General features: G+C 41.3%; 1 protein-coding gene and 1 long non-coding RNA gene across 6 annotated transcripts in view; one reads left to right on the top strand and one right to left on the bottom strand.

Annotated features, from left to right (window-relative positions):
* The window catches only part of MCOLN3 (mucolipin TRP cation channel 3), a 60,440-nt gene that overhangs the window by 23,048 nt on the left and 14,400 nt on the right, over nucleotides 1-22,992 (bottom strand). The window contains exons 1-3 of one of the 5 annotated variants that reach the window (XM_004469000.3): nucleotides 9,427-9,658; nucleotides 5,531-5,760; nucleotides 811-978 (exon numbers count right to left, since the gene is read on the bottom strand). In XM_004469000.3, the coding sequence (XP_004469057.1) occupies nucleotides 811-978; nucleotides 5,531-5,758 (396 nt within the window). In that variant the 5' untranslated portion in view covers nucleotides 5,759-5,760; nucleotides 9,427-9,658. Of the gene's footprint in view, nucleotides 1-810; nucleotides 979-5,530; nucleotides 5,761-8,755; nucleotides 8,905-8,976; nucleotides 9,086-9,426; nucleotides 9,659-22,992 lie in introns of those variants that run through there. The other 4 variants (XM_004468999.3, XM_023591882.3, XM_071217318.1 and 1 more) reach the window with 4 other exon arrangements.
* On the top strand, nucleotides 9,442-14,734 carry LOC131279729 (uncharacterized). The gene is made up of 2 exons (XR_009187173.1): nucleotides 9,442-9,514; nucleotides 13,439-14,734. It is a non-coding gene; the product is annotated as an uncharacterized lncRNA (long non-coding RNA).

The following is a 22,992-nucleotide window of genomic DNA, read 5'->3' as shown; positions in this document are numbered from 1 at the left end:
CACTCTGCAGTGTGCGGGCGAGCCTGCTTTCACAAGGAGGCCCTGGGATGCGAACCCAGCGCCTCCCATACGGTAGACGGGAGCCCAACTGATTGAGCCACCGCTACTTCCCTATTGCAATATATTTTTAGAAGAAGAATTTTAATAGTTTTGAAAAGTGGTCTGTGAACTAACCCAGGTTGGAAAAATTGACTTTAAGAACACTTTCAATGATACAAAATAAGAGGTTTGGGACCTTGGGAAAGTACTATTTATAGTTTAAAAAAAAAAAAAAAAACCTGATTAGAAACTCAATACAAATTTGATTTATCTGTATTAAAAACAACCCCATTTTCTTTGGCAGTTGGTCACTCTTACAATAAAATCATTGTAATCGCTGCCATAAAAGCCTTACTTATTTTTTAAATGAATGTCCAAGTCTTGGTTGCTACATAACTCTGCAGTTAATATCCTCATTGTTTGTTAAAGGCCCCAAAAGGAACCTAATGACTACTTACAATCAGGGTCATGGTTAGTGGTTTTAAATTTTCAAGGCCCCCATGCGAAGCCCTAGCTCCAATCCTTTTAATTAAGTCTTGAAACGTTCTATTTATCTGTTACTAAACAAAGGCTTTTCTCAAATTCTAGTTTTATGAAAAAATTTTGGCAATATTTTATAAAACGATTTAAAAATGGCTTTATACCTTAGTCATTTCTGAGCAGCAATATTCTCTCTTTTACACTTGAACATCAAGTTTCTAGTATGTACATTGCTAACATTTTCCCAGTCTGTTCATTCTCCAAAGTAAAGAATGTGCATTCCTGATTTACCTGGTTCACTGCAAAGGTGATCTGATCGTAAACATCACTTTGTGTGTACACTGCATATGTGTCATCCATTTGGTCTACATATCCTTTTAGGAAGAGGTGTTTGAAAGATAAAGTGTTCTCTTCCTTGAAAGCTACCACCATCTGGTTACTCAGCCCAAAAATGACCAGCTTTAAGAGAGAAAAAAAAGTAAGAGGGTGAAAAGGTAAACAAAAGGTCTCCATAAATAATGATAAATTAACGATTCTAGATTCAATGTCTAATTAATCCCAACTACATTCAATTGAAATAAGCTTTTTGTAGCTATGAATTAATTAATTTGTCTTTAAAGATAAGGTAATTTTCTGGAATTAACATTTAAAAAGGTGGTTTTGCATATTTTCAACCTTTATTTTCATATATCATTTCACTTAATTCATGGCTCCTCACCTTCAAAAGCTCATCATTTAGTTCTTGGGAGTTCAAAGAAACAAGACCACTTTGGCTAAATAGATGGGAAGAGTTCCTTAAGGAAGGAAGAATGATGGAAGTCCTGAATTATGTGTATAAGGACAGGGGGCATTTGAAGAGCACTGGGGAAGGGCTAAGAGGGCATAGCAGAATTTGGCATGTTGGAGGAACACTGAAGATACCAGCATAATTCAATGAAAAGAACAGTGAGAAGAAAATGTGAACAGAAAAAGTGGAGGCAGATGGTACAGGAGCTTGAATGATACATAACCGCTGAAATTGAATTCTGTAGGACTTCAAAGACATAAGCCATTCAATCATACCCAAAAACGTAACTCTACTCCAAGTCTCCCTTTCACATTCTCTCTCTCTTTCTCTCTTTCTTTCTTTCTCTCTCTCTCTCACTCTCTCTCATACACACACACACACACACATATACACACTCATACATGCATCCTATAAGTTTGGAAAGTACACTGACTGAAATCCCAGAGTGAGACAGGTTATATTTTACACAGAAGGTGGATACAACACTGAACACCTATATGCCATATACTATTGCAGGAGTTTCCTCATAATAATCCCACAAGATAGGTCCTCATATATCCAAATGAGTGCATAAAGGTTCAGAGAAGTTACATAATTTTTTCGAGTCACATCACTAGCAAGTGTAGAGTCAAAATGTGAACTCAAGTCTGACAGGCTAAATCTAACTCTACCCACCCATCCTACTACACAAAGTAAGCCAGATCCTGGTCAGGAAAAACACTGAGAGTAGACAAATCTTTTTCCTTCTCATCTCCCTTTGTGATAGATGGTCTGAACCACACATGTATCATCTCTGTCCAACCAATTTCTGAGGAGCCTCTTTAAGCTAAGTAAGGGTCCTCATTTAAATCCCTAGAAGAAAGCTTGATATTCCAGGGATTTTAAATTAATTAAAGCTGATGACCACAATGCTCCCAAAGAAATCCCAAAGATATTCTTAACAATTTACTCAAAATGTGAGCACCTCCCATATACCAGGCACTGAGCTAGGTCAATTGTCCTATTCCTTAAGGGCCAGAACAATGGCAGAAAGAGAACTGTTACAATTCAGGCTGAACCAGGGAGTGGGAAAGGAAATTTTTAGTAGGGTGCCTTATCAATGTAGACATCTATTATTACTGCTGCAGACACAAAATTTTCTTAACAGAAAGACAATTTTCTTTTCCCTGAAAAGGTGGAATCTGTCACCCAGTCAGCCTGATTTGCTCAATTACAAAGTTGCCTTTTTTATTTTTTATTTTATTTTATTTTATTTTATTTTTTTTTTAAAGATTTATTTATTTATTTAATTTCCCCCCCTCCCCTGGTTGTCTGTTCTTGGTGTCTATTTGCTGCGTCTTGTTTCTTTGTCCGCTTCTGTTGTCGTCAGCGGCACGGGAAGTTTTATTTTTTATTTTTAATTAAGTTTTAGATTACACAAATGTTACATCCAAAGTGCCTTTTTGTAATATTTGCTTGATCACTCAGATCTATATTAAAGAGACTTCACAATTAAGAAATCTTGTTTCCTTTTTAAAAAAAAAAACTTACCTAAATGCCTTTTACATGTTTATTCCATAACTGGCTTAACATTTTAAACCATTGTCCAATTTTTCTCTTGACCATATAACATGTACACTAGATGGGAAGGTTAGATGAACTCCCTAAAAGCTTAAGGAGTAATTCAGGGCATGAGTTTTAGAGGAAAGAACCCTGGATTTGAATCCCAGCTCTATTCTTCTATTAATAGTTTCCTTACCATGACAGGTTATTTTACCTTATTAAGTCTCAGAGTTCTCATCTATTCAATGAGGATACCGCTACCTATCTCAGATCTGTTTTAAGAAATGATGATGCCTACAAAATGTTTAGTCAGTACCCAACAAACACTCAAGTAGTACTCATTGTTATTTTAAGTAGAAAATGGTCGTTTCAATCCATACTGGCTTTCCCCCCTAACTTATAAGAACCAACACAAGAGCCTACACAGCTGGCAAGATGGTGGCTGCAGCATGGGAGCAGTTTCAGGAATCTTAAGGCCCCTGTCAAAAAAGTACCAAGAATGTCTGTCTTATTTCTATACTGTCCATCTGACATTTTAGTCATGTTCAAATCCCAGTTGTCTCCTCGGCTCCCAGACATTGCATCTGTTGGAAATCTGGCATGCAGGTATGCTGCAACGATCTTTAATAGAGTGGACCCCTTGCTTCCACATGTCCTGAAGCTACCAGTCAGAACTGTGGCACACTACAGTACAAGGGAAGGAAAGAGAAAGGTTGTAAAAGTGGTCATCTATCGGTTTCTTCTACTTCATTCTGGCCTTTGGCTAAGAAGAAAGGCGGGTTATAAGAAAAAATTATGGGAAAAGAAGCTTGCAAGAAAAAGACGCTTGAGGGAACTTGCATTCTGCAATAAAACCCAAAGTAAACTCTTAGATAAAATGATAAAGTCTTTCTGGAAAAGGAGAAACTGGTATGCTGACGATCCTTATCAGAGGTATCGTGATGGACCAAACCTGAGAGTATAGATGATCTGAAGTTTTGCCAATTCCTATTATTGAATATGTACCTTTTCTGTAAATGCCTTGGCAAAATGAATAAGTATAAAACTTGATGTAAATTGTACCAACTGATATGTAAACATACAATTCTAACATTAAACTTACCAAAATTTTTTAAAAAGAATGCAGATAAACCTGTCACTATTTTAACACATTGTATTATAATCTGAAAGTTAAGATGTTCAATTCCAACTTTCCAAACACTATACTGAGAATTAAATGACCATTTTCATGGTGATACTTTAGATTCAGCGCCTCTACCAAAGTCTTGATTCTGCCATATACTAGCCAGATGGCTAGGAATATATAATCTATATGTTGTTAGAGAAGTTGTGAGTTTACAGAACTATCATGCTTAAAGTATAGGATTCCCACATACCATCCTGTTACTAACAAATTACATTGGTGTGGTGCATTTAACATAACTGATGAAAGTATAGTTTTATAATTGAACTATTAACTATATAGTCCATGCTTTAACTTAGGGTTCATTGTTCGTGTAATACAGTTCCATGGATTTTTTAAAAAATAATTCTATTACCATATATATATATATATATACAACCTAGTATTTCCCCTTTCAACCACATTCAGATATAGTGCTGCTAATTACATTAAGCTATGTGGCCTTTTAAAACTCTAAACTCAGTTTCCTCTCCTATAAAATGAAGAATGTTAGTATTTACCCAATAAGAGTGTTGTTGGAATTAAATGAAATAACATATTGAAACAGAGCCGTCACTCAAATGTTTGTTTCCCTGACACAACATCTAGCATTAGGAACTTAAACAAGAATTCTATCAACCTCATATGATTGTAAAATTCATCTCAGCTTCCAAATTATAAACATTTCTTCTCATTAAGCAGTTTAAATAAATGATATCAGGGTTTCTGAGAAAATTTCTCCTTTAATACCAGTTGTTCAATTACTTATGCATTTTTCATTAAATTGGGAAAAGAAAGTAATAAAAAATAAATAAACCTACTACAACTATTTTTTCCTATTTTAAAGTGTTTTTATTTTTGTTCCATTGTTTTTAACAAAAGATAACTACTCTCACCAGCAGAAAGCTATATCTTCATAAGAGTAAGTCCCAACCTGTATATATAAGGAATTACAAAGTATGGTTTCCTCTCCAAAATGTTTAAAGAGGCCAAAGAAATAAAATATGTCTCTGAATGAAAATGAAGTCCAGTATTCACTAGCTAATGCCACTCCTTTCCTTAGTTAATGCCACATTCTTCCATTGCTTGGCACCCATGGTCATGGGACTGTAAGACTCCAACCATTACCCTGTAAAAGAAACTCTTGAAGTTTCTGAAGAGAAGATTCCCAGGAAACTAAGTAGGAAGGAAAAGAAAGTTCTCTACTTGACCAATGGTTAGTTTCCATGGCTGATTCAGAAACTTTCAACTAAATCTCATTTTTGGAAGCAAAATATTAGACATTTCTTTTTCCTAGAAACTAATTACATGATCTGACTAAAATGATAATATAGTGAAAGAATTTTTAAACAGTAAGGAAAAAAATACCAAAGTCTTCTTTCACAACTGTTGAAAAGAGAAGAGTTTAAGATCATATGTTTCAGTATTTATTGTTCTCCAATATGCACAGTTAAAACTTATAAAAACCGCCATTCATGTCCTCTTTACTATTAAAAGAAGCCTTGAACTAAAATGCTCACCTGGATAGTCACCATTGCGATTTTTAGAATTTGTATGGTAAGCTTCCATGGTTTTCTACCTCGAGCCCAGAACTTCTCACAAGGATTCATAAAAAAAAATTTGAGTTTTCGCCTCATTTGGTCTTCTAATAGAAGCAGCTCAGAGACAGCTGTAGGCTGGTTAAAACTGCAACGATTTTCCTCTTCATGAGAGCTGCAGCTACTTATAACTACCTCAGGATTTGCCATCTCTAGGAAAGGGGAAAAAAGTTTTCATCAGTGAGTAAAAGCATACATCCATATTCTTTGCTACTGCAAGACAGTTAAGAGGTCTGAACAAAAGATTTGCCAGTTCTAAACTACATTTTACAAGTTTATAGAATCGATTAGAATGTAAGATATCATTTTCTTATTTGTTTCAGTTACTAAGTGAATTTTCACCCAGTTGAAAGTTACCAAATTCAAGGACTGCTCCTACTAGTAAAAGATTAAGAGTGTGCATTTGCATGTGTGAAGAGAGGATGTTTATCCTCTTCTGCTTTATCAGTAACAGATATAGTTAGAATAGGGTTGACCTGAGGGCCCAGCAAAGGGTTTCAGAGAGAGGGTCAGTGGACCCTGAAATTGCATGCTTTTTGGCTTTCTGTGGATATGGGCATTTTTCCTGGGGAGAGACTAAAACTTTAATCAGATTAGCAAATAAGGCTTAAAACCACTAAGTAAAAGGTGGTTTGGGTGGGGTATAGAGAACCAAAATCCAGTTTAGTTTCTAATCCTGGCTCTAGCTGTCACTTCTGTGACCTTAGGCAAGTCAATTTCAGCCTTGGCTTTCTCCTCTACAAAATGGGAACAGCAATACCTACCCTCTTTAGATTGTCAGTAAGATTAAATAAAAACGCAAATAAAGCCCTTGCACAAAGTCTAGAAGTGAGCCTCACTTATGCTAGGCCCTCAGCAGACAGAGCAACTTCCTAAAGAACCAAAGAGCTTCACAAGGGGCAGGGTGAGCCTCGTGGGACTTAACTATCCTACAAAGGGGGATGTGGACGCAGAATTTAAGATCAGGGAAGCGGACTTGGCCCAGTGGTTAGGGCATCCGTCTACCACATGGGAGGTCCCTGGTTCAAACCCCGTGTGAAGCTGGCCCATGCGCACAAGGAGTGCCCTGCCATGCAGGGGTGCCCCGCATAGGAGAGCCCCACGTGCAAGGAGGGCGCCCATAAGGAGAGCAGCCCAGCGGGAAAGAAAGTGCAGCCTGCCCAAGAATGGTGCCACCCACATGGAGGAATGACACAACAAGATGATGCAGTAAAAAGAAACAGATTCCCATGCCGCTGACAACAACAGAAGCGGACAAAGATGACATAACAGACACAGAGAACAGACAACTGGGGTGGGGGGGAAGGGGGGAGAAATAAATAAATAAAATTTAAAAAAAAAAAAAAAGAATTTACCATCAAATCCCAGCCAGTCATATCACTTGTATTTGCCTTTTATTAAATCATACATTTATAAATAATGTATGTAATATATATATTTCTTCACATCTATTCTTTCACTTGTCTCTTGAAGAGGATGGACCTGATTTTATTGCCTTTATAGTAAGCTTTTCCAAAGTTACAAAGAACTTCTCCAGACACCGGAAACATACCTTGGGTTTTTCTCAGACTAAAACTGATACTGCAGAATTTGTTCAAAATAAAATACTCCAAACCAACAAGGAGAGTAGAGCCCTTCCAAACAGAACGGAAAATATATTTGCTATTTTCACAATAATTTGTATTCAGAGAGGGGGGTTGGATTTCAACCTATGTTCATACAATATCTGATAAGTCATTGTTTAGGTTACCATACTGCTTTCCAAGTCAGGAAAGCTGCTTATCTTTCAGATTCAAATATTCTTAGCAAATCCAACATCTACAAACAATAAATACTGGCTATAAAAACTAGCCATGGAGAAAGTTTTTAAACTCTTGAATAAGAAAAAGATTTATAAGGAAATTGCTCAATGAATGAAGCATAAAACATTTATATGATATGCAGTACCTACAAAATAAAATAATTGTAAGAACTCATTCAAGTGTGGCTTTGTGTGCTAAAATGCCTGTCAAAGTATGAGTGCAATAACTCTTAGCTAAAAAACACAGAAAGAAAAACGTTATTCAACCCTAAAGATTCTCACTCAAAAACATTTTATTCCCTTCTTCCAAAAGGTATAATGTTTGAAACTGTTTATCTATGGGACTTAAAACGAAGATGATTTGAGCTCACATTAAGCCCTTTCCATTGTGGTACACGGAAAATTAAACTTTAAACAAACTAGCCACACATCGTGTAACATTAACCCGCAGGAGCAAAGAGAAAGCAGCCAACCACCAAGCTGTCCTGGATGCAAGACAGCTCATTCACAAGGGTGACCACTACATTTGCAGCTAACGTTAGCTTTACCACATCGCAGAAACCCGTCCGAAGCTGCACTTTAAAAACTGCAAGCTGTCGGGACCCCTAGCTGCGGAAAGAGTACGTGCGACCACCCCTCGCACCCACCCCGGGAGCGCTGCGCGCACCGCCAGTTAAGAGATGGATCAGGAAAGTCTGTGCGAGGAATCAGGTGTACGCCAGCGACAAACTAATACACAGAGGTTATTTCTCCCAGGCTGTCAGTCTTAACTGGACTGAGCTGCAGAGAAATTAGAGAAAGCAAGGGTATATGTAAATTGCTTCACGCTCGGCGACAGAATAACACAAACTCATTTCTTGAGAAGCACTTTCCCATTTCAACAGACACAAAACTTCGGTTTCTCTTCTTTTCCCTTTCACACTGATGTTTGTGCGGGAAAGACAGAAAGGCTGCCGCGACTACCCAGAGTCAGCCTGCAACACCTGCCCCTTCGTCCCCACGCGCTGCCCCTTAAGCCCTTTGGACGACCGGACCCGGCTGGAGGCTTCGTCAGCGCTGGGATCCCGACCAAGCCGCCTCCCCCATCTCTTAGAAATGGACCACCCGATTTACAGGAGGCTGCCCGAGCAACGCCAAGGCCAGCTCCGAGCCCCCGGCCCGCATCCAGGCGACCGGCCCGGCCCTTTGAGGGTGGCTTCCCGGCTGGGAGTCCTCTTCTCTGGTTTGCGCAGGGTCTAGGCGGGGGCCGGAGGCGGCGCGCACCCACCGCAGCCTCTGTCGCAGGCTGACCCCGAGGCAGGGGCGCGCCCGGGCCGCGACCCCCGGCTCGCGCGCACCACACTGACCTTCGGCGGGCGGCAGAGCCGGGGCGGTGCGGAAAAGCTGCATCTCGCACCCCGCTCCCACCGGTCTTGCTTCCATGGCGCCGACGTCGCGGGCCCCGACCCTTGCGCTGGGTATCACGGACGGCTCGCGACATCGCGGTGCCTCCCTGCGCAGCGCGGGCGCCGTTCCCACGACACCTGATGCCCGCGCGCGCCGCCCGGCGCGGCTCAGCGCGGCTCACCTGCCGCGCGCGGAGAGGCCCCCGCGGGGGCGCCGCGTCCACCCGCAGAAGCAGCCTCAGCCGCAGAGACCCGGAGGCCTCCGGTCTTGTCTGCAGCCGGCGGCGGCATTTCAGAGCGCGGCTACAGCAACGTCGGAGGCTCCGCTCGACCTGAGACAAACCCCCGCGGCCAGTCGCCACGCTCGGCATCCTCCCCGCCTTCCCCGGCAGCCCTAACTCGTGACCCTCCTCGCCAGGTCTCGGGTTCCCTCGCACGCCTCTCCGGGGCCTCAGGAGGGCAGGCGGGGCGAGGAGGCCGCCCGAAGGCAGCCGGGGCCGTCGCGGTTCTCAGGGCACCCACCGCCCCATCCCGCCCTCCAGCTGCACCACGAAGAGCCCGTTTTCTCTGGTTGCTCAGGAGAGAGGAGCCTAGCCCGCCCTCCGTCCTGGAACAGCGGCGCGGTGAGGTACCCGTGCGCTCCGGCCTCAGACTAGCCTGAGGGGCCACCCGCTGGTGGCCGATTCCTCTCCAGCGTTTGGGGAAATTAGACGCGGCATTGTAAGTACAGCGCCTGGCTCTGGGGTGCCCAGATCTCTCTTGAAATCTTTTGTTCCGAGTTTTGCATACAAAGTGAAATCCTGAAGGCTGTTTTCAAGACTTGCACCCTTCTCTAGACCCTCTAATTTCAGAGACCGGCTATGAAATGGGTGGACTGCTGACTGGGCACTGCTCTAGGCTGGGTGCTGGGCTGGAACGAGTCCTGGCAAGCTCTCAGAGAAAATCTTTGTTAATAGAAATCCCTGAAGTAGGCTTCAAAACAGTAACCTTTTTCTTTATGCATTCTTTTGAAAAATCAAACCCTAGCTTATTCCTTATCAGGAATGGATCAGAACCTTTAGTTTTAATTACAGCCACTTTGAATTTATGTTTGGTTGGGTTTTGGCCACAGCTAAGTCAGAAAGGTCACTACATTTCCTTAACACAGTATTCCTGAAATTATATCAAGAGCCATCAGGCCTTTTATAAAATCATTTTCGAATACTAAATCCAGTTTGTTTGGATAATTTGTAACTGGAAATATCTTTTCTAGCAATGAGGTACCAGATTTTTATGCCATTAAACTGAATTAATAAATTAACTAATCTGATCCCCAGTACTGTGAATAAGCAGATATTCAAAAGGATATAACTAGCACACTGAATTCTCAAATGCCATTTGGAAAATATAATTTAATCTCTACTGCCTGTATGCCTCCACACAGTTTAGCACTGTATCTCCTTACTGAAACCATGCTGCCATGGTGGCTGTGGGAGTTTAAATGCTTGGTTGCTCTGGAGCAATCTGAACTTTGGATGTGTTCTCAGGTATGAATGGTGGCCCTCGCTTAACCCTAGTTAGAGTTTTGGACTGGGGAATAGGGGGGAAAAAAAAGCTTTGGAGTCAGACAAATGGGGCCCAGATCCCTTGCTAATGCCACTTACGGTGCCACCTGGGAGAGTTAACCTCACCACCTCCCTATCTCCTGTATAATCTAATAAAAGTAATTGTGGATTTTAATCGCTATGATACATGGAAAGCACACATTATTGTACCTGGCATATGTTGTATGCTTATAAATATTAATTCTTTTTGTGGAACTATAAGTTCATTTTGGAAGAATATCCAACTTTATAACAACTTTAGTTGTTATATTGTTATATTTATTTAGAAACCCATATATTGACAATGGAAATTGCTTTTTAAAAAGGTCACATTTGATGTATACCAAAAGATAGGTAGGTTATGTTAGAGGTTTGCAATAAATAACAAGCCGTACCTCAGTTTCCCCTGATACGCACTGGGAAAAAGGTAAACCCCTTCCCCTGTGTGGCACTTTCCCACAGGTTAAACAAAGGAATCCCGTAGAGACAGGAGTAAAGGGAGAGAGAGATCTTTACCATCTGCATATCAGAGGGAGATGGAGAGCTTTACTACCTCTACCTGCCTGTCAGGGGGAGAGGGAGACAGAAACCTTCACTATTTACAAACCCTTTAAAGCCTTACAGATCAAAGAAACATTTGCTCCTGCAGCATTCCGGAGCAGTGGCAGACAAGTGAGATTCCTTATGCTCAGGCCTTCTCTCATCTTTGTATCCTGTTCTTCTTTTACACCAAAAACCTCTTCAAAAGCTTTCTTCTATCTCCTTTCTGCCCCTCAAGTCCCCCAAAAAACCTCGACCTTGATCCAGCTGATCAGACTCTCCCTGCACTTCCTCCATATATTCCTCGTACATCACGTCCACTAACTCCCCCTCTGGTCCTCACCGTCTTCCACCCCAACTCTCTCCTCTCCTCATACAGGTACTGGAGCTGGAGCTCGCCTTCTCTCCCCACCCCTCCTTGCCATCCATACACAGAAAACCCTTCTTCCAACTCGGATCTCTCCAATCACGTCCCTCCTCTACTGTCATATGCCTCATCAGCACCCCAACTTACTCCATCCTCCTCCAGTGCCCCCACATCTCCCTGTAAACCTGTTCCCTTCCCCCACCACCACCACCACTCCCAAACCCATCTCCCCACTCTCCAGGCTCCTTCCCCAGCTCTTGTCCTCCCTCTCTAGGAGGAAGTGGCTGAGGCAGAAAGCACATCCCCCTCTCAATCTGATCTCTCCCAAGTCAGACAACTTCTCAGATCCTATTCCACTGTACCAATAACCAGCTGTCCCTAATAACCTTCCTTAACCTACAATTGCTCGCCCCTTACAAGTAAGTTTTCAGCTGACTCCTAAGTCTAAATATGTTCCTAAAAAACAATAATCTAAAATATATGTTCTAAATATCTTTATAAACTGTTAAATTAAAGTTTAACTGCATTTATCATGCTCAAATATTCCTAACTGTTGCTGATTACTAGTAAATGTGTTTCCAAAAACAAAGTTGCATATTACAAGCAACACTAATTCCAAAAAATGAAATCTTGAAAGCAGTAAAATAACCATACCAAAGGAGTAAAAATTATAAATCAAATTGATGAGCTTTATTCTGACCATGTGCCAAAACTCTTTTTGTGTTTGTCTGTTTGTTCAGTGTCAGTATATATTTTAATACCTCTGGATGGTAATATTAATTCCTACAAGAGTTCTATTCAAATGGTCAAAAATTAAACAAGTGCTTATATTAATAAGTAGGTAGGACTGATAAAAAATTGTAAGTCTTGACTGATAAAATTGCTACAAATCTCTTCCTAAAAAATGGTTCTTGCCTAAATTAAAATGAAGTTTATTTTTCTTCACGGAATGAAATGTAAGGTATTGAAAGAAGTGAAAAGTTTGTAAGAGTGCCGGCTGAAATTTAATAAGTTTGTTCAAGAAAGTGTATTTTGTTCTAAGTTAAGTTGGCTGGTTTTCATAAAATCAGAATGAAAGTATGTAAAACAAAACTTGAATGCAAATGGCAAGTTGTAGAAAGTATGTGGAAGCATTGAGTAAGAGAATGTGTTCTGTGAAGGCGGGGTTTGTCTTAAAATGAAGTAACTATACCCTATGCCGTTATAAATGGTTATAAAAAGTTTGTAAAGCATTGCTTAAACTGAAATATTCAAATAACTAATTACAGAAAATCATCCTCAAACAGAAAGTGAATTGATGATTAAAGCCACCTCAATCTGCATATTACAATGGTAATAGAGAAAAAAATCATTTTAATTCCATTGGAAATCTTAAGTTTTCATAAAATAATAAGAAAAGTACTTTTTCTGCATTGCTAAAATAAAATACCTAATTAATTTAATCATGATAGTTGCATGTTATAAAATTTGCTTTAAAAGTTTTCAAAATCATTTTAATAATTTATGTATGTAAAGTATATACAATATGTTTTATTGTTAAGGAAAAAATAATAATTTTGTCCTAAAATAAAACAACTGGTTTATCTTGAGAGCCTGAGATAGGTAAACAATTAGGACAAGCTACAAAGCCCTGACTGTGTCATATTCTTAAATGGTGTTTAGTTAAATAAAACAAAAACTGTACCCTCTGTTGTAACTGATAAAGTATAATGTTTTGTCATATTATTGGGATACTGAAAACACTTCATCCCTCATTTATCTCAGATATTAAAACCATTATATGTGTTAATCAGAAAAAGTTGTGCATGAAAATGAGAGCCCCCAGCAGACTACTTTTAAAACAATAACACAGGCTCAAGCTGTAAGGGGGTGGGTCTTAACTTACCCTGTAAATTGGATGTAGCCAGTACCAATATTGACTTTGGGTGGGGTTTGTGGCAAAAGCAACTTTCTAAACAAATACCATTTAAGTTTTAATCACAGTTGCAAGAAAAAACCAAAGTGCAAAACAAGAACAATGAACTGTGTCATTAGCTGCCCTCTATAAAAAAGAAAATTCTGTGGAAGAACATCTGGAATGCCTGCCAGCAGTGACAGGTAACTGTCCATCATGTCCCTGCCCCCTCCTCTAACATCTCTCTTGGAACTGTTAAGGCAGATACTCTCACGAAGATCCAGAGCCATACTATTGAAACCCAAAAAGCAGCAGAGTGGCCCCATCAAAAAGGCAGACATCATGGATATCAGACCTTGTGGTGCCTAGTCCAGCAGTTTCAACTGCCTGTCACTCACCAGCAGCTCATGAACATCACACACGAGTGTCCATCGTGCTCACTCCAATGACTGTGACAACTACCTCACTGGGTGAAATATACTGGCCAAGCACAGACTCCAGTAGCACGATGGCAAGTAGATTACATCGGTCCTCTCTATCTCTCAGAAGGGGCAAGGTATGCTTTCAGTGCTGCAGGCACTGCAATGAAACTCATGTAACCTTGTAACTGAATCCTTGCAACAATGAACTAAGTCTAAATTACAAATTAAAGTACCAGCTGCTCCAAGCCCAAAAAGGGAAGTAATAATAATTTGTTGTTGCCTGTGCTTCAAACTATATAAACTGGGAAAAATGTGGTCATTTTGATCACCGCACTAGTCTATGCAGCTCTGCTGGTTGGAAATCTTAAATCCATAAAAAATCACTCAAAAACACTGTTATAAAACCACAGTTAATAATCTAAAGTCTCCTATTCCAGGTAAAACTCTGTATGTATAAGCCCATCAAATGTAATTTCACTGTCAATGTTGATGCCATTGTTTAATGCTGAATGTATAATCTTATTATTCCTTCTCCTCAGACTCCTGGAAGCGTTAACCTCACAGCCCACCCTAAATTTCCTGGTTAATTCCTATCCTTACTACAATTATAACTGTCATTCTCCTCCTGTCAGCAGGTTCACACATGCAATAACTCAGTTTATCCAGACAGCCGTCCGTCCAAGATGTTACCCATGATCATGTACATGATCTTCTCCTGCTGCAAATATATAGTGCTGATGTGGGCTATGGGTGGCAGGCTCTTTGTCTCTTCAGAGATAACCTAAACTGTGACTTGTGGGTGTGGGATGATGAAAGGTTGCAGTCCTGCCCTTGGTGAGCAGGAGACAGTTTAACAATGCAAGGTCTATAAACTTTAAGTATTCAGGGGAAATGCAAAGAAAATATGCTAAAAGCTTATCGAATGCCTGAGGTCCATGCTGAAAGCTTACTAAGATGTGGAGATATATGCTAATTCAAGCCTATTGAGAACTGAAACAAAAGGACCATTTGGCCTTTCCTCTCTGTATAAAAGGGGCTAAAAAATCTTGTTCGAGGCTCGGGATTCAAACAGAAAGTTCCCGAGTCTGGCCGGCCGGCCAGCCATCAATAAACCATTTTTCCTTCTCAAAATCATTCCTGAGTCCTGGCCTCTCTATACTCAAGTAATTGAACTTCTCTCAAATTCTACAACAGTGCCAGCCACCGTGCCAGAAGCCAAAACATCTCAGCACCAAAAGAAAAACAGTAACTAAATCCCACAACACCTTCCTGCTTTTCCTCTCCACCCAACCATATCAAAAAGAGTTGGGAATTTCAGGCCTCCCCTGCCCCAAAAACAGATAATATATAACCTCAAACCCCCACCCCTGACTAGGCACCTGTGCAATCATAAATGAAACTTGTTTTTACATTAATAGAACTGGTCAGATAAAAAATCTTAGTCTTAAAAAATATATAGAAATCATTCAGAATACTCAGAATAATAATTATGGAAATTAGTCATGGCTATCTTCATCCCCTTTTTATTTTTCTTCACCCATAAAATCAATCCTTTTATCCATTATACCATCATTATTAACAGTATTGCTGCTGCTTTTTTTATTTTTTTTATTTTTTAAATTTTTTTTGCTGCTGCTTCTTTTTGGTCCTTATCTCTTACAGCTTCTTGTCCAATTCATACACTGAATAGTACAGTCAATAACCCAGAAATAGTCTTTCTGCTGAGTGGCCAACAATACCAACCCCTGCGGAAACTAAAACGACAGCCCACTGGACAGAATGGAAAAAAATTTCTTTTCTTCGTCCCTTAACAGCAGGAAATAGCCAGACAGAACTGATGCCCCAAATCCCCTTATCCTTCCATCCTGCCCAGTACCCTACACCCCAATATGCAGGTATATATGTATATATATATATATATATATAAAGAGTTAGCAATGTTAGAGGTTTGCAATAGATAACAAGCAATACCTCAGTTTCCCCTGATATATATTGGGAAAAAGGTAAACCCCCTCCCCCGTGTGGCACTTACACACAGGTTAAACAAAGGAACCCCGTAGAGACAGGGGTACAGAGAGATAGAGATCTTCACCATCTGCATATCAGAGGGAGATGGAGATCTTTACTACCTCTATCTGCATATCAGAGGGAGACAGAGACAGAAACCTTCACTATTTACAAATCCTTTAAAGCCCTACAGATCAAAGAAACATTTGCTCCTGCAGCATTCCAAGAAGCCATAGACCCCCTTAGCCCCCTCCCACTACCTCACTCAGACCCTCAACCCTCCTCCCACTAGCTATCATTTCCCCACCTAGGAAAGTTCTGTATAAATTCAAGTCCTGCCCTTCCAGGAGTAGGCTGCAGTCTCTCTTCAGACGCCCACCATGCTGGTGGGGGGGAGGGCTGAAGTCTGTTCTTCAGACCCCCTCTGTCGGGAGAGCTTCTCAATAAATAAATTCTTTGCTTATGGTCAATCAGTCTCCGTGTCCCAGTAAGAGCCATATTTTCTCCAACAGTTATGAAGCCTAATAATAATTTTACTTTTATTACGAAGTACTACTAGCTTGAGAACCAGAACCAATAAATGTGTAAGTATCTATGTTCTTCTCCCTCATCTCAGATTCAGACTTGACTGCCCAACTTCCTATCTCCAGCTGCTGACCTTGGTTTTGATGTGGATCAGTCCTTAATTTTATTTTCTATTTTAATATTTGATTGTGTATGCATATCTCTCTAAATAATATATTGCTTAATTTTGCTTGTTGTTTGACTTTTATTAAAAAACAGTAACAGGCTGTATGTAGCTTTCTGTAACTTGCTCTTTTAATTTGACATTGCTTCTTGGATCCATCTATTTTGTTGCCTGTAGCTGTGGGTTCATTTATTTTCTCATCTGTGCATAAGGATGCAGGAACTTCTGCAACTTCCAACAACAGTTTCTGGCACCAACTGCAAATATTGATTGCAGTAACTCAGTTCATTTCAGTTCTGACTACCTGGAGTTAGGCCAGACTACTCAGGGTAAATGCAGCCTTCCACAAGACTAGCCTTCAGTGTGCTTTCATCAGTTGTAACAAATGTACCACACCAATGCAAGGTGTTAAAAATAGGACCGAATATGGGAATCTGTAATTAAGTAATGCATGATTGTTCTGTAAACCCACAGCTTCTCTTTAAAAAAAAAACAAAACTATCCTTCTGGTACCAGTCATAAGTCTGAGGATCCAAACCACCCTCATCTGACAACTGGCTACAAACTTGGAGGTTCCCCAACCCTCTTTGTTTTGATAATTTGTTAGAATGACTCACGGAACTCCCAGAAAGCACTATTGTTATGAGTATAGCTCTGTTATAGTAGAAGAGTACAAATAAGAAAAAGCCAAAAGAAGCAACACATAGGGTGAGGTTGGGGAGGGTCTCAAATGCAGGCTTCTGTGGTCTCTCCACATGGAATCAGAATATGTCACACAGCAGGCACAGCAGTGCATCTTATTTATCAATCATGGAAGCTTTCTCAGTGTCCAGAGTTTAAATGACTTAACTCAATCTCCAGCCCCTCCCCTCTCCCAGAGGTTGGGGTGGTGGGCTGATATGGGCTGACAGGGGCTCATATGAGCTGGCTCAAAGCCCCAACCCCCTAATCGCGTGGTTGGTCTCCTACTCTAAGGCTACAGGTGTGCTGGCCCCTTCACGTAACTACCAGGTATGGTCCTGGGCATTATGAACAAAAGACACTCCTATCATGGGAAATTCCAGAGATTCAGAGGTTCCTTCCCCCAGGAACTGGGAAAAGAGACCAGCCAAGTTTTTCATTATACTACATTCTAGCTCCTGGTCTTTGGCCAGTTTCTTTCTCTCATTCAGTCATTAGTAACCAATTTAGTCCATCATCACATGGTATGACCACATGTCTCAGGGAAAAGCTAATCAGGTTTGCAAGTTTCCATTTGATCTTGTAGTTCCAAGAGCAGAAGTAGTCTCAGCAATGTATGGTTCACCCTTCCAGGTATCTGATATAATTGTGCTAAGAAATATCACCATCTTGTTCTGAGCCTCTCTTGACGTATTAATATAATATTGGATTTCATAATCTGCTTATTCATTTCTTTACACTCACCTATTATTTCTCCTCTCCATTTGTCATTTATTCTTACTCAAACTTTTCCACCTCTGGAAAGGACCTTAGGTTCAGCCACTGTGCTGCTCCAGATTGCTCCAGCAAGACTATTGCAAAAGTGCCTCCCCCTCAGTCAACTCCCACTCAGAGAGGATAGAGTTCCACAGGCACAGAACAAGTGGGCTGTCTCAACCACCAGGCAATACAGCAGCATTCACTGTCCATTCCCATCTGGCCAGACAGGATGAAGGACAATCCCCTCCATCAGACCCCTAGGATATCTATTAATAATGTGAAGATTTAAAGATCTCACAACAGATTCTCACTTAGGAATCATCCCTGCTTCCAGCACTTGGCAGTGCAGCCCTGGTCCTGGAAACTACATCAGGTAGGAAAGAAGAAAGTTGAGGTGAAGTGGAGGAGAAAGGAAAAAATAAAATAAAAATTGAAGTGATGTGGGGGAGAAATGTATCATCATACCAGCATCTGCCCCAACCCCACCTCCCCATATACACAGGAAAAGCAGAGGAGTGTATGTCGGAAGCCCCCTTCCCCTCTCTTGTGTTGAGTGTGAGTGAAGATATGTAAGCCAGCCCTTCATGCCCATATCTCCTCCTGTTTTAGACAACCAATGTTTCAATTGCCCATCCCAATTCTCTGTCTAACCACTACACTGATAATGAAAGTGTGTACTCTGGGCTGAAAGAATGTGACTTGGCAGTCAAACAGTACAGTATCCTGTTCCCATTCTTTTATAGTATTTTGAGTATTTACATCTACCATTCCGTCAACAAAGTTCAGTTCAGAGTAAGAGTCAATTCCTGTCAGGAACAGTTTGTTGCCTCCCATGGCTACCAGCATCAGTTCAAGTTGTCAGCTAAGAGAAGGGTCTCCCCTCTCCCCACCGCCCCCCACCCCCAGAAGAAATCTGCTCTATAGCCATCTGTAGTCTCTGACTTTCTTATTGGCCAATTCAGCAGTTCTTGTTAGCATTTTGTGCCTCAGGGGCTGCAAAAGGAATAAGTCTACTTTCAGTCCATCTCTGCATTGCTGCAGACCCCAATGTCCACTCATTTCATGGACCGGGTGGCCACCTCAAGCAAGCATACCATAATATCTACTCACAGGTCCCTATCAGCTTCCAGTCCTGCAAGGGGGTCCTCATGGGCATCGACATGTCCCACTTTAATGCATCTCTCCAATTCCTGTAGTGATTTCCATGGACCTGCGCCCCAGATGGGCATCCTTTTGATAGTTCAGTTTTCCAGAGTCCTTCCAGCAGACCCTATGGCCAGGCCATTTGTCACAGACCATGATTTGGTTAAAAAACAAGCAAACAAACCCAAACATAAGGGCGCATAAGGTTTCAAGATTATCTTATATCCTTCAGTCATAAAGGCCACCTTAATCAAAGTATAATATCAGCTGGTTGCTGTCTCTCAAATGGAAATCTTCTGGTCTGAAGTCCTAGCAGTCACTGCTGATGATATAAGTCCACAAGCTCGTGATATAAGTCCCAGACTGTACATAAGGCTGTTATATGGAGACTTTGTACAGACCAGCACTCCAGCTTCTCATCCACACTGTTTGAAACTAATGACATTTGTGAGCTCAGGCAATCTTATCCGTTTCCATTTAGGATTTCCAAATAATATTGGCTGAAGAGCAGGTTCACATGCCTCTGTTTTACAATACTAGGTAGGGGAAACATTTCCCAGTCAGACACAAAGTCCATTCTCATAATACATTCAAGTGAGGGAGACACTACCACGCCGTGTAAAGTCTGCTCAATTTTCTCCTTATTCTCATCAATCACTGCATAACTTTATTTTCCCAAACTAATTGTAGATCCTGTTAGGACTTGACCAACATGTTCTGCTTCTGCTATTCTCAGTAGGGGAAGTTTTTCCCAATAAGACAAAATTTGCAACCTCATAAAACATTCAGATAAAGGAGACATAACCACTTTACATAGAGCCTATTTTAAAAAATCATTCTTTTAACCCCATTAATTTTTGGATTTCCATATACTCCAAATCTAACTGTAGTCCTCACTGGGACACCACCAACAGATTTTAGAATAACAGCACATGGGATTTCCTTATCAAGGAGTCCCAGAGATTTTTCTCCATCCCCCGAGCATTTTACCATTTTACCCTATGCTATAATGTGCATAAAGCCTTGGGCCTCCAGCTGGGAGTTGAACCACAGGACACTTGCCTCTTTGTCAATCATCTCAATTAATCTGCCTGACCGTTTCCCCAGGTTGGGTTTCTCATTACCATTTTTGCCTTCTGGACTTTTAAATCCTCCAAACTGGAATAAATAGAGCAGACTTGTTTAGGTGCCTCTAATGTTGGGGGACAAGCAGGGCCTCCATTTGTTACCCCAACATACAATAGTGCTGCAATAAGACCTCCATCACCCTCCTGGCACAGCAATGTATCTTATCAATCTTGGAAGCTCTCCAGAGCTCTGAGTGTCCAGAGTTTATATGGGTTAATCTTCAGCCTTTTCCCCTCCCAGAGGTTGCAGAGGTGGACTGATTTGGGCTGATATGACAAGGCTTCAAACCCCATGTAACATGGTGGTTTTTTTAGCATGGCCAATCCCCACCCTAAAGCTGCAGATGTAGTTGGCCCAATCCTGTAACTATCAGGTGAGGACCTGGGCCCAGCATGAGGAATGGAAGACACTCCTAGCACAGAAAATTCTAAAGATTCAGAGGTTGCTTTGATGTGGGCTGTGGGTGGGAGGCTCTTTGTCTCTTCAGAGATAACCTAAGCTGTTTGACTTGTGGGTGTAGAATGGTAAGAGGCTGCAGTCCTGCCCTTAGTGACAATGGCAACGACTCCAGTCCCAGGAAACAGCTTAACAATGCAAGGTCTATAAACTTTAAGTATTTAGGGGAAATGCAAACCAAATATGTTAAAAGCTTATCTAGAATGTCTGGAGTCCATGCTAAAAGCTCACCTAAGATGTGGAAGATATATATGCTAATTCAAACCTATTGAGAACTGAAACAAAGGGACAACTTGGCCTTTCCTCTCTGTATAAAAGAAATTTGAAAATCTTGTTCGGGGCTCGGGATTCAAACGAAAGCTCCCGAGTCCGGCCGGCCGTCAATAAACCATTTTTCCTTCTCAAAATCATTCCTGAGTCCTGGCCTCTCTATACGCAAATAATTGAACCTCTCTCAAATTCTACAACAGCTTCTCCAGGAATCCGGAACAAAGAGCAGCCATGTTTTTCATCATAGTACACACTCATTTTATGAACATACCATATTCAGTTTATCCATTAGCCTGTCAGTGGGTTGTTTCCAGACTTCTGCTTTTATGAACAAACTGTAGTATAAGGGAAGCAAATGTGGGTCAAATGATTGGGCTACCACCTACCATATGGGAGGACCCAGGTTCCATCCCTGGGGCCTCCTGGTAAAAAATAAATAAAAAGTGTGCCTGTGTGGTGAGCTGAAAGTGTCCATGCAGCCAGCCAGTGCCCATGCAAGTGAATCATGCAGCAAAATGATGATGCAGCAAAAGAGAGTAAAGAGGAGAGTCAAGGTGAGGTGCAACAGAAACCAGGAACTGAGGTGGCACAAGTGACGGGGAACCTCTCTCCACATCAGAGTTCCCCAGGATCAAATCCCAGTGAATCCTAGAGGAGAAAAATGAGAAGAGAAGACAAAAAAGAGAAGTAGATACAGAAGATCACAAAGCAAATGGGCACAGACAGCCAAAAAACAACAGGATGGGGAGAAGGGGAGGGAAAGGGAAAAGAAATAGAGAAATTTCTAAAAAACAAAACAAAACTGTAGTATGATAACCCATTGATCTGCTTTTTCTGCATTACATGGTACTAGTGATTTCTGCAATCTAATATTTATAAAACGGTAGCTCATTGTGGTCTTAATTTGCCTTTCTTTGATTGCTACTCAGAGCATCTTTTGACATTTGGGTTTCCTCTTCTATGAAATGCATATTTATGTCCTTTGCCACTTTTCTATTGTTTTTTTTTACTTATTGAATTAGTTTTATGGACGTTGCTGTTGTTGTTTTTTAATGTATGCTAGATACTAATTGTATTAGTTCCTTAGGGTTGCCATAACAAAGTACCATAAACTGGATGGTTTAAAACAGAAATTTGTTGTCTCACAGTTCTGGAGGCCAGAAATCCAAAATCAAGGTGTTAGCAGAACCATACTCTCTCTAAAGTCTCTTGGGAAGAATCTCTTCCATGCCTCTCTTCTGGCTTCTGGTGGCCCCAGGGGTTCCATGGCTTATGGAAGCATCTACTTCCATCCTCACTTGGCTCTCTACTCTCTCTGTGTCTGTCTCCCAAGGCTGCATCCAAATTTTCTCTTCATAGAATAAGACCAACCATATTGGATTAGTGTCCATCCTACTCCAGTATGACCTCGTTTTATCTTCCCTGATTCCATCTGTGACAACCCTATTTCCAAATAAGGCCACATTCTGAGATACTGGGGATTGGGACTTCAACACCACTTTTTTTATTTTTTATTTTTTAGGTACTTGGGGGCAGGGATTGAACCCAGGACCTTGTATGTGGGAAGCCGGCACTGGACCACTGAGTTACACTGGCTCCCCCAACATATCTTTTTTTTTTAAAGGCTATCAATGGACTTTTTTTTTCTCTCCCCTCCCTCCCCCCCCCCCCCCCCCACCCAGTTGTCTGTTCTCTGTGTCTATTTGCTGTGTGTTCTTCTTTGTCCGCTTCTGTCGTTGTCAGCAGCACGGGAATCTCTGTTTCTTTTTGTTGCGTCATCTTGTTGTGTTAGCTCTCCGTGTGTGCAGTGCCACTGCTGGGCAGGCTGCACTTTCTTTTGCATTGCGCAGCTCTCCTTACAGGGTGCACTCCTTGCGCGTGGGCCTCCCCTACATGGGGACACCCCTACGTGGCACAGCACTCCTTGCATGCATCAGTACTGTGCATGGGCCAGCTCCACACGGGTCAAGGAGTGCCAGGGTTTGAACCACAGACCTCCCATGTGGTAGACAGATGCCCTAACCACTGGGCCAAGTCCGCTTCCCCCAACATATCTTTTTGAGGGACACAGTTCAACCCAGGACATGGGTCCTTTCTCAATTTTATGCTGCGGAAGGCACCTCTCTGTGTTCACTAACCCGCCCCCACCCCTTTTTTTTCCTTTTGGGAGAACAACGAGACTTTATTTCCTAGCCTCCCTTGAATTTAGGTGGGACACTGTGATTGCATCTTCACTAATTGGATGTAGGCAGCAATAATG

This window comes from Dasypus novemcinctus, chromosome 9 (genome assembly GCF_030445035.2).
Source record: "Dasypus novemcinctus isolate mDasNov1 chromosome 9, mDasNov1.1.hap2, whole genome shotgun sequence".
Lineage (NCBI taxonomy): Eukaryota > Metazoa > Chordata > Mammalia > Cingulata > Dasypodidae > Dasypus > Dasypus novemcinctus.
Note: the sequence above shows the minus strand (reverse complement) of the source record. Positions and strands in the feature narration are given on the sequence as shown.